General features: G+C 44.2%; 1 protein-coding gene across 7 annotated transcripts in view; it reads left to right on the plus strand.

Annotated features, from left to right (window-relative positions):
* The window catches only part of dmxl2 (Dmx-like 2), a 44,308-nt gene that overhangs the window by 17,646 nt on the left and 14,532 nt on the right, over positions 1-12,130 (plus strand). For all 7 annotated transcript variants that reach the window (XM_078174362.1, XM_078174363.1, XM_033632357.2 and 4 more), the window contains exons 19-36: positions 24-251; positions 713-999; positions 1,409-1,581; positions 1,671-2,322; positions 2,547-2,876; positions 2,962-3,081; positions 4,494-4,629; positions 6,105-6,215; positions 6,351-6,520; positions 7,800-7,897; positions 8,014-8,179; positions 8,626-8,890; positions 9,032-9,234; positions 9,399-9,767; positions 10,833-11,015; positions 11,123-11,419; positions 11,523-11,714; positions 11,827-11,903. In XM_078174362.1, the coding sequence (XP_078030488.1) occupies positions 24-251; positions 713-999; positions 1,409-1,581; positions 1,671-2,322; positions 2,547-2,876; positions 2,962-3,081; positions 4,494-4,629; positions 6,105-6,215; positions 6,351-6,520; positions 7,800-7,897; positions 8,014-8,179; positions 8,626-8,890; positions 9,032-9,234; positions 9,399-9,767; positions 10,833-11,015; positions 11,123-11,419; positions 11,523-11,714; positions 11,827-11,903 (4,057 nt within the window). The remainder of the gene's footprint in view (positions 1-23; positions 252-712; positions 1,000-1,408; positions 1,582-1,670; positions 2,323-2,546; positions 2,877-2,961; positions 3,082-4,493; positions 4,630-6,104; positions 6,216-6,350; positions 6,521-7,799; positions 7,898-8,013; positions 8,180-8,625; positions 8,891-9,031; positions 9,235-9,398; positions 9,768-10,832; positions 11,016-11,122; positions 11,420-11,522; positions 11,715-11,826; positions 11,904-12,130) is intronic.

Raw genomic sequence — 12,130 nt, forward strand, 5'->3', positions numbered from 1 at the left:
TATCCCTGCTTCTCTGTCTCCAGATGAGCCGAGCCCAGATTTTAGCTTCCAGAGCCAGCTAATGGTTCCCAATCAAGTTGCGAATGCGGACTCGTCTCCGGAGACCTCACCCATCAGACCCCTGCCTCGGTCAGCCTCAACAGCCAACTTGCAATCAGCCAGCAAACTCATCCTGAGCTCCAAGCTGGTGTACAGCAAGCGGCTCGACCTGCCCCATGGGGTGGAAGTTACCAGGGCCACCCCCTCTGCAGGTTAGGATGGGCACAAGATGACTCACACCATGTTGTTGTTGCCACATTAAAAGGAATCTGTAAAAGCCCATTAGGTGGCAAAATCCCAAATGGTCTGCATTAATTTTAGGGTATCGTGACAACTCTGCTGTGCAAAGGCAAACAACCTTAGATAAATAACTTCAGTAAGAAACAAAAAAATTCCATTATTATGCCTTTGATTCATTTAGCTGGATGCAGAAACAACTGTAAAGTCAATTCTCTCAGTTCTACACCCTGGTTAGTTAGATCTTTTGCTTTTGGAGGGCAGAATATGTTTGCAAATAGAATAAAAAATGTGAAGTGTCCATCTTTAAGCCAGGTCTGGCAGGTTCCAAGAAGTACCCGGAAAATCTATTTGCCACATGTTATGTAGAAACCAAGAAATTAGGTTAACAAGAAAATGCAGAACTGAATTTCATACTGCCCCTTCATTCTGCTAGGTCACCTGAGTTCCTCCTCCATCTACCCTGTGTGCCTGGCTCCGTACCTGATTGTCACTACCTGCTCTGACTCTCGCGTTCGGTTCTGGCGCTGTGCCGTGGAGGGCGATGAGGGGTATAGCGAGGATGACCGGGACAATCGTTCATACCGCTGGGAGCCCTGGGCCCTGATGAATGAGGAAGACGACAACAACAGCGCTGTGTGTGTGTCTGGCCGGCCTGTTGCTGTGTCCTGTTCCTACATCGGCAGGCTGGCCATGGCTTTTAAAAAGCCACGACAAGGACAGGTAGGAAATAAGTCTTTGGCTTTGTATTAGTCTTCTACACATAGTAAAATTTGGGCTAACAGTTATTAGCTATTAGTGAAAAGGAAGTGATGAAACCCGACAATCTGAGGATCTAACTCCATATCCTGTCGCTACTCTATATTTGAAGTATGTGGAGCAGGATGTGATTAAACTGAAACTGAGTTGAGATCTCATGACCAGCAGTCTGGCCTATATGTCTTGATTCTCAGTGTATTAAATTATGTTATACAAGATCCAGGTCTGTGTGGGCACTAATAAGGTGTTCTCATGAGCCCACATCAGTTTGTCTTGCATTTTATTTATTGACTTTTATTGTATTTACATTATGATTCGTTCAGTGTCTACAGATTTGACATATTGCATGACACAGCTCTCCTTTTGTCCTCAGCTGCAGGGCTCTAGAGAGGACTTCTCCATGCATGTGTCCATATATGAGTGTGAGTCTACTGGTGGCTCAGAGTGGGTTTTAGAGCAAACTCTCCACCTGGACGACTTCACCAGACCCTCGTCGACCCTGGATCCAAGAGTCAGTGTGGACTCCAACCTCTTTGTCTACAGCAGGTCAGGAGGGCACTGCTTTGTGTGTTTATATCACATTGTGTCAGCCACTGTGTGGGAGTCTGATAAGTTAATCATTTTCTCCATGCCAGGTCTGACCTGTATATGAGCAGAGACCACAGCTCCCCCAACATTAAGCACTACGTTCACTTGGACTGGCTGTCAAAGGAGGATGGATCTCACATCCTCACTGTTGGAGTCGGATCCAACATTCTCATGTACGGCCGTATCTCCGGCATGGTCAATGAACCGACCAGCAGCAAGGAGGGGGTGGCTGTCATCACCCTTCCTCTAGGGGGCAGTATCAAACAGGGCATCCGCTCACGCTGGATCCTGCTTCGGACCGTGGACCTCCTGTCCTCTGTTGACGGCACGCCATCTCTGCCAGTCTCCCTGTCCTGGGTGAGGGATGGCATCCTGGTGGTGGGCATGGACTGTGAAATGCACGTGTATGCTCAGTGGCATCAGGACAAGAAGCCTGGTGAGGGAGACGAGGGCAACCTGTCATCTGCAGACATTGCTGGAGGTCAAGCCGCAGGTACCTCCTCAGTCTTTGAAGGGAGAGCCAGGTCTAAGAGTGTGTTTGAAGGGAGTGCTGCAGTGGATGAGGCGCTTCGTGCCCCGGCAGGACTTCAGGAAGGGGGACTGTTTGAAGCAGCTCACTCACTGTCTCCGACTCTACCCCAGTACCATCCCACCCAGCTGCTGGAACTCATGGACCTGGGAAAGGTTCGCCGTGCCAAGGTGGGTTTGTGTCATTCACTGACTCCAAGATATGCGAAATTATCATTTAAAGATTGCATTTTTTTATTCAAAAGTATCTGCAGTGGCTAGAGTACAGTGAGCCCCTCCTTTTCTAGATTAGACTAACCTAAATGACATGCCCACAGACACAGTCCGATAGATAAACAGGGATATATGGCGATCCAGCATCTAATCCACATTGTTGCATGTGCTCTGTATATCAGGCCATCCTAGCTCACCTGGTGAAGTGTATTGCCGGGGAAGTCGCTGTTGTAAGGGATGTGGAGGCAGGTGAGGGCGGAGCCAGGAGACATCTGTCCCGAACCATCAGTGTGACTGGCAGCACAGCAAAAGACACCATTGTGGCTGGCCGCGATGGGGGTAGAGACTACACAGAGATCAACTCCATCCCTCCCTTGCCCCTCTATTCCCTCATGTTGGCTGACCTGGACACCTCGTACAAGGGAGCGGAAGAGGCTGCTAAGGGAACAAAGGCGTCTGATGGTGAGGGGTCCCAGAAATCTGCAGAGGACCAGTATGCTGACCTCTTCCAGGTAGGTAGAGCACAACAGAGCCCTGATTTTGATGTTAAAGGTGTAGTCCACTAATGAGTTAACTCATTTTGTCCTGTGTTGACAGATGCAAACAGTTACCACTGATGATTTTGTGAACTTTGCCACCGACAAACCAGAGAAGAAGTCTCGAGTTATCAACCTGTCTCAATACGGACCTACCTACTTTGGACCAGAGCATGCTCAGGTATCGCTGTATTTGTAGAAGGAGATATCATTTAAAAACAAAGGGAAACTGTACTATAAGTGCAGACAGTTTATGGTAACATCCAGAAATAAATATTACTTTTAATCCATACTTGTATTGCAATTAAGCGGTTAATAAGCAAGGGGTAATGTGGAAGAAACATGACAATCATAACATGGTAATAGTAGGCTAATCTGCAGATATGAATGTAGTAATATCAGACTACATTTTTCTCAGGGAAGATGTGTTAAGGGGAAACTTTGGTATTTCACACCCATGACCCCATTTCCTATGTTTTTGTGCCAAAGTGACTAATGGGAGCAACAATATCTGAAACTGGCCCAGCATCGTACGAGAGCGCTGCATCCGGCAGCCTTGAAATGAGCTGCAGTGTAACTACTCAGGGCAATTATGCACAGTCCATTTACACTGCCATGTCCACTAATCATGCTTGTTCATTCTACTGACAGGCTCAGATTGTTATGTCTGACAGCATCATGGAAAGGACCCTTCAGAGAAATGAGACGTTGTTCCATACCTCCATACATCTTTTTGCTATTTTATTTATTTACTTGTTTATTTGACAAGGACAAATGCATAAGACATTGATTCATATGTAAAATACAAAGTAGATGCAATGCATACACGTTTCTAGCCATTTCTAATGTGCAACCCCTGTCGCTGGTTAGACTTTTATAATTAAAACATTAAGTGTAAGATTAGTGAGCATGGAATAATGCAATACAATAATACAACACAGCAAATACAGTAAAATACAGACACAGGTGTAACCAAGTCTTGCTCAAGGAGAAGTCTTGTTCTGAAATCAGAAAACAACAGTTGAAATGTTAGTCAGAGTTGGAGAGAGGCGTGCCAGTGAGAGTTTGTTGTGCTGGAGTGCAGAAAGCCGAACTCAGTGTTACCTAACAGATTTTCAGTATGACTGCTAAATATATAGCAGATTTTGACAATGTGGAAAAGTCTGCAAGATTTCAGAATGAGACTCGTCCTAGAGTGAGACAGATGTAGCAAAAGGTAAAGAAAACATTTAATTTCTCTGTAGGATCCTTTCTATAATGATGTCAGACACTTTTAATAACAGTCTGAGCCTGTCAGTGGCAAAAACAAGTTCTTTTAATGCACATAAATTGACTGCTCTATTACCCTGTGCTGCAGCCCGTTTTGCAGCTGTTGTCTACAGCGCTGTCTCTCAGTACTTGACTTATTTGAAAAAAATTGGTGTCCCCTTTACTCACGTAGACACAAAAACATTTGAAAATATGGTTCAGGTTGAAAATACCAAAGTTTCCCTTTAAGTATTGTATAATTCTTGCAAACATTAAGGCTGCTAATATCTTTCAATCGGTCATTCTGAGTCCCTCGTCGCTCTCTTTCTATCTTTATGTGTCCAGGTTTTGTCCAGTCACCTCATGCACTCCAGCTTACCAGGACTGACCAGATTAGAGCAGATGTTTCTGGTGGCACTGGCTGATACTGTTGCAACCACCAGTGCTGAGGTCACCAGCTCCACTGATCAACAGTACACAGGTCAGTGTGTGTGTTTGTGCATGTAGGATTACAATCACATTTCTAATATATGCAGTATACTGTATAACATAGAGGAAATATGAGCTATTGCTTCAAAGTCTACTGGGCATAGACACTGTTCCTTGAACTGGAGTCAAGAGCACATTAAAATACACTATTAAAAACACCATAAACACACTTCATAGTGTAACACATCCACAATATCTTTAGGTTACATCTGGTGCTCAATTCTTCTCCCAGTTATCATTATGCACCTTTTCAAGTAGCAAAATAGATCTTCCTCTTAGGATTCCTTTTAGTGACTCAACAAAAATATTTGCTGACCACCTCTTCTTTTCTGGTTTCGACTCAACTGTTTTTTTTTTTTGTTTTTTTTTTCCCAACATTTTAGACCAGTGGTTCCCAACGGGTCCAGCCACAAGGTCCAGATTTCTCCTTAGTCATTAGTTCAAGGTCCACACAGTTTAATACATTTCGTGTCATACTTGCATTTGGCCATGTCGTCAAGCTAGTCTGCTGTCTCTGTTAAGAAGCTGTCTGTTATTCACTTGCTCTGCTGCAGGAAATGGCACTTGAAAATAAAAGCTTTGTGCCAAAATTTTGTTGTACTTAAAAATAAAATGTGATTTTTATAAACTTGATGCATGAACAAGTCACTTGCAGTCTCTTCAGAATGGACCCGCGGCTCACTTTCAGACTGCGACCCACCATTTGGGAACCACAGTTTTAGATTTTAGTTTTTTAGCTATTTTAAAGTGCTGATTTTCATGCTCACACTCAATGTGACCAGGCTTTTAGGTGTAGAGTTGTAACCTGATTGATTCAAGTTCTGTCATATACAAGAATCTTCTACACTGAAGTGACAAAGGAATTTTTCCTTTGCAAATGAATAAGGGTATTGTCCTATTTTGTATTTTGCGCTTCGTATGTAAGCTACATGATGAACTCATACCTGCAGAATGGGTTTGCATTGTAATTTGGTGTGTTGGACCACCTTAATGTCTACCAGTCCATCAGCTGTTATCCTTGGGAAGAGACACTGTGGCATTAAAGTTGACCAAAGGTTATAGACATAAAAGACAAACATCATTTTATGAGTGTGTGTTCATGGATACAGTTAATCTCCAGCCATCAAATCTCCATTAACACAAACAACAGTGATTATACTGTTCTTCTTTAACTGTATATATACAAACACTGCACTTTTTCCATTATCTTTGTCTATTTCCTCCAATTTTCCATCCTTGTTATTTAGTCTTTTGAGAGGAAGACATAAGCAGGTTGTTCCAGACCTAAGTAAGCATAGAGAGGGTAAGAAGGTTCAGGGACAAGAGGCACAGTCTCTGACAGGATGCACAAACTCAAATGATACTGGAGATTTAAAGGGGCTTTGCTTTGTGGCTGCTGTTTTAATAGAGTGCTTGGTGGAATAACAATTACGAAGCTGACAGCTCCCTGGTGTTGTGTTTGTGTAGGTGGTGAGGCTCTTGATGAGTGTGGACTGAGGTACCTGCTGGCCATGCGTCTTCATACCTGCCTGCTCACCTCTCTGCCCCCCCTCTACCGCATGCAGCTGCTACACCAGGGTAAATCACACTGCTAATTATGCTGCTGTATACACATAAATAAAACATTGCTTTTGTCATAATGTGATATAGATTTCTAGTGCATTTAACCTCAGACATATTGCTCTCTCCTCTGTCCCTCTGTCCCTGTGACAGGCCTATCAACATGTCACTTTGCATGGGCCTTCCACTCGGAGGCAGAAGAGGAGCTGCTCAACATGATCCCAGCCATGCAGAGAGGCGACCCACAGTGGTCTGAGCTCAGAGCTGTCGGAGTGGGTTGGTGGATACGCAACATCAACACTCTGCGGAAAATGGTGGAGAAGGTACCAGGACAGATTCAGTTGACAGTTTTAAACATTAGGACAGTGATGCAACAATTAACAAGAAAAGGAAATATGAGACTCCTCCACAGGACAACAGAGCTAACTGTGATATTTTAGGCCACTTGCAGAACATTCTGCACTCGGGGAAGGTTGGTTAACAAAAACACAATCCTTTAAAACAGCTTTGGAAAGCTTAGAATATTTACTGATACTTTGTCATAGACCTGGTAATTCCAGCTTTGTTAAGGTCATTTATTTTTAGTTTGTTGTGTTGTTCTACTGGATTCTAAAGACATGGACGCCTGCCAAATATTTCCACTAGCTTCCTTCTGGAAAGACCATAGTTAACCAGCATGTCTCAACAAAACAGGTCAGGTCAGGTGTTCCTGTCATTTGTGCACCTTCTGTAGTTCAGCCACCAAACCTGTACTGACTGCAAAATTCAAAGGTGTGTGACAGCAGCCAAGAGAGACGACTGGTTGCTCTGTCTATACAAATGTAGATCAAAACCTTGTGTCAGATGCTCGTGGAGAAAGGGAAACAACAGGATTGACAGGAAGACAATGAAGGCACTCCAAAAAATTTAGAAAAGGAGGAAGAAAATATTAAAAAGCTTTTATTATAGTAGCTAAATCATTAAAAGAGTCAACATGTTTTGACTGCTGCAGGTCTTTGTCAGGGCTTTGAAAACACACAACACAGGTATGGCCCCAACTATATAGCAGCAGGAACCAATAGGCCATCACATGCCCTAAATAATGCATGCTTGGCAGCATGACACGAGGAACAAATAGACAATATTGAAAAATAACACATGAATAAAAAACACAGAGTGACATGAGATGAGATACCCAGAAAAAATAATATAAATATATTGATAAACCTATCTTAAATTGTAGGCTGTGAGGAAAAAAAGTGAAACCTATAGAAAACAATGACAAATCACAGAAAAAGGTCAGGGCTTTATAAGAAGGTAGCTACCAGATGCTAGACCATAAGCAGCAGGCATTCAAGAGACACAGTGCCAACAAAAAATGCAGATATAGCAAGGTGAAACGCTAAGTGAGAGCTTGTGAACGAACAGTAACCGACAATCCTCTATATTATACCTGTAATAGCTAGCTAAATAAGGAGAACATTGGTGGTACAGCCATGTGTGACAGTCTGCAGTAAGTGTGTTGATTCCGTGTTGTCTATGAAGTGCTCTTAACATGATTCCATCAAATAAGCGACAACTGGGATTACTGATTTAGTAACTGTGATGTTTGTGTGTAATCAGTTAGGCAAAGCTGCGTTCCAGAGACACAACGACCCTTTAGATGCTGCTCTCTTCTACTTGGCCATGAAGAAGAAAGCTGTCCTATGGGGGCTCTTCAGGTAGGACATTGCTTCTTAGCACATAATTATCTTGAATTGAGTTACTGTTCAGTTTTAATTAAGTTGCTCATAAAACCTTCATGGGACACTGAGCTGTGTGGTTTTTGTTTTCCCAGGTCTCAGCATGATGAGAAGATGACTCAGTTCTTCAAGAACAACTTCAGTGAAGACCGCTGGCGAAAGGCTGCTCTGAAAAACGCTTTCTCCCTGCTGGGCAAGCAGCGCTTTGAACAGTCCGCCGCCTTTTTCCTACTGGCCGGATCACTCAAAGACGCCATAGAGGTGTGAACAAGATGCGCAGCTTATTACTGTTGAGTCTACTCCAACACGTCTTTGTCATTTCCCTCACAGTGGACACTTGGCAAAGCCTTGTTATATGGAAATAGAATGTAGTGTGTGACGGTGGGTCTGTATGACTGTCAAATCACAGAATCACTGATCTGTTGCTTGCAGAGCTGTGTATTCTGCAGCCTTTAAATCACATGAGAAAAGTCTAAATTACACCGATAAGAGGCATAAAAAGGCTGCATAGTTTTCCTTGGGCTGAGTTTTCAAACTGTGTAGTCAAAATATACAGATAGCCAAAAAAGGAAATAGAAGTTCTGTATGCTTCAGCTCCATGTATTAGTTGTGGTGTAAATTACTGCCTCAAATTCCTTAAATCTCTGCACTATAATGCAAACTTAATGTTAACCCTCCCCTCTCCTCCGCTGTTCCATGTTGTGCAGGTATTGATGGAGAAGATGGAGGATATCCAGTTAGCCATGATAGTAGCAAGGCTGTATGAGGCTGACTTTGAGAATTCATCCACCTGCCAAGGCCTCCTTCACGAGAAGGTCCTGGGCTGCAACAGGGACGGAAGTGGTTACCACTGTTCCAGACTGCACCCTGACCCGTTCCTCCGCAGCATAGCTTACTGGATCATGAAGGATTACACCCGAGCCCTGGACACACTGTTGGAACGAATCCCCAAAGAGGATGACGAGAACCCTGGTGAGTTGGTTGCAGACGTTTCTGTATTACATGGCAAGATCCCCTAAAACCTGTGAAACCTCTGCTCATTGTCTGCACTGTGTGCTACGCTTAAAGGCTTTTTGCTCTCTCCTCTCTCTTTTCGTCATCCCTCCGTGTTAGATGTGATGGTGAAAGCCTGCAACCCCGTGGTGTTTAGTTTCTATAACTACCTGAGGACACATCCTTTGATCATCCGTCGCCACTTTGCAAATCCAGAGGGCACAGCAACCACTGTGGGCCTCACTGCTGAGAAGAGCAGCGCAGTTGAGATCAACCTCATAGAGCGAAAACTGTTCTTCACCACTGCCAATGCACACTTCAAGGTGGGCTCATCAATAATATGACCACTCACTCCAGTCCAGCTTGTTGGGACCTACTGCTGTATCTGCCTCTTCTAGGGACAAAATGTTCACTACAAAAGCAAACGTGAATGTTACATAGTAAGTGTAAAAGGTTTTAATCATATCAATATCTAAATCTTCTGTAGGTGGGCTGCCCAGTTCTGGCTCTGGAAGTGCTCTCCAAGATCCCCAAAGTCACCAGGAAATCTGGCTCCTCACCTCTCAGCAAAGCTTCGTCCAAGGCCAACCTAAACTCGAGCCAACCTCTGGAGAATGGCACCCAGGGAGCTGTGGGCTGGGGCTCTCCAGCACCTCCTGCCTGGGGAGGGAATGATAGTGCTGGCGGGTTGGACTGGAGCCAGCCTTTGGTCAGAGTGGAAGAAGACGAGCTGAAGCTGGACTGGGGACAGGACAAGGAAGATGATGAAGATGAAGATGAGGATGGTGATGGTCTGACCATGAAGAAAACAGACGAGGAGAGTGGTGGCTCTAAACTGCAGAGAGAGGACTCACAGGTTGGAATTATATAACTAGTATCCATCAGAAAAAGTTCAAAGTTCAGTTTTAATTCACAAACTTATACCGTCTCTCCTTAAACAGGACAACAAACACACAGATCATTTTGTCACTTAAATGTTACGTGACGACAGATGCTGCCTGGGACGGTTCCTGTGCTGAGTTAACTGGACATTATGTGATTCACAACCAGAAACGAAATAAAAAACTAATTTGGATTTAAAATCTCAGACAAAAGTAGGGCTGGACAATATGGCTAAAAATATTATCATAATAATTTATTCCATGTATTACAAATCTATCTGCATTTGTTGCTGTGGTAACCACATAGGCATCAGTAACTACATACCTACGCCAGTGGCACGGCTTTCCAATGCAGAAGCATATGAAACTGAGGTCTTTGCTTCATTAAGAAATCATAGAACCTTAGTTACAACCATAACTCTCAATTTGATTGGTTTCCCATCTTGGCTGGCACCAACTGACTGCATATTTTCCAGACCGTCTTAATCTGCCTGTGGTCACTTTCTGACTTTACTGTTTAATTGCCTCTGCTGTGGGCTCTGCTCTGAAGTTGCGCTGCTGTCCACTCTGCATGTGGAGCTCAGCCCTGCCCTCCTGCAGTGACACAGAGCAAGGGCGGCAGACTGATGGGCTGTTGTCTTGTTTATTTCTGATGTGTGATGGGCTGTTCAATCAAGTCATGCTGAGAAAACATGTCCAAAGTTAAGCATCATTATCAACACAAACTTTATTAGGATTCTTTATCAAACTTGTTTTATCCCCCAGTCGGCAGAGAGAAGTAGCTAAACTGGAATGACACTGTTCCAAGACGATTTAAAATGTATTATAAAAATATGAGACTGCTGTAAGACCTCAATCGTTGTCATAGATATGACCAGTACTGAGGTCTTGACCCCGTAATTGATTTCTGGAAGCCTGCAGAAAGTGTAGAGTTGAATTGTCAATGTGGACAGCCCTGAACACTCTGAACTGCTTCTGTAAGGTCAGCGAGTCTTCAAAGTGCGGCCCTTTTTGCTTTAACTTACTCTTAAATATTTCAGGGTGAGTCAGAGGTGGACGTGATAGCAGAGCAGCTGAAGTTCCGTGCCTGTCTGAAGATCCTGATGACAGAGCTGCGTACGCTGGCCACAGGCTTTGAGGTGGATGGAGGGAAGCTCCGCTTTCAGCTCTACAGTTGGCTGGAGAAGGAGATAGCAGCCATGCATAAGATCTGCAACTACAAGGTACACTTTGATAATGTTTGATGTAACTCTATTTTCGCTTGTGCATCTCTAGATAAAGTGTTTTTCATTCCCTCTGGTTGACCATGGTGAATTCTGTTAAAACAAAGGTGGAGGGTAAGGAGGAAGAGTCAGAAGTGGAACGCTGGAAAGAGCGCACATCATCAGTGGACATATCAGACGACATCCTGGATCGTACAGAGGCCGGGGCTTACGAGCGTCACCAGATGGAGCGACGACGTCTTCAAGCCAAGCAGCAGCACTCTGAGAGGCGCAAGGCGTGGCTGAGGAAGAACCAGGCCCTGCTGAGGGTGTTTCTGTCCTACTGTAGCCTTCATGGAGCCAAGGGAGGAGGCGTCACCTCTGTTCGCATGGAGCTTCTATTTCTACTGCAGGAGAGCCAGCAGGTACACACACACACACACACACACACACACACACACTCTCATGTTATGTACTGTTACTGGATTGATTGAAACTAAATCTTCATTTTCCTGTTTCGCCCTGTAGGAGACCACAGTAAAGCAGCTGCAGTCTCCTCTGCCTCTGCCTACTACACTGCCTCTGCTGTCAGCTTGCATCGCCCCCACCAAGACAGTCATAGCCAATCCCGTTCTCCACCTCAGCAACCACATTCACGACATCCTCCACACCATTACCCTCATGGAGGTCCCGCCGCATCCTGACATCATGGATGATCGAGTGAGAACTCAAATAAGAATCTAACTTTAGAGTCTGCAGCCTTTCTCACAGTAATTTGAAGTCATTAATTTCGAAGATGAATAAGACGAATGTGTCGGTCTTTCATCCTCAGGTGAATGCTCTGCACACACTCGCAGCATCTCTGTCTGCCTGCGTCTATCAAGCACTGTGTGACAGCCACAGCTACAGGTAACAGCGCCTCTGCAGTGCAGTGCAACACACCCAACAGTCTCTGCGAGGATTTATTTGCCTTTCTGAAAGCAAAAAAAGTCTTTACAACACCACTGGTGCTTTTTATGGTGTGTGATAGTGTTGCTATTCAGTCTTCCAGTTCCTTTCTCACTTCTGCTTTTTTCTTCTCTCAGACAGCATCATTGTAAGTTAAAATAGCTGTTAAGAGCAGATTTTGAGAGACT

The sequence above is a fragment of the Epinephelus lanceolatus genome, chromosome 2 (genome assembly GCF_041903045.1).
Source record: "Epinephelus lanceolatus isolate andai-2023 chromosome 2, ASM4190304v1, whole genome shotgun sequence".
NCBI classification, from domain to species: domain Eukaryota; kingdom Metazoa; phylum Chordata; class Actinopteri; order Perciformes; family Serranidae; genus Epinephelus; species Epinephelus lanceolatus.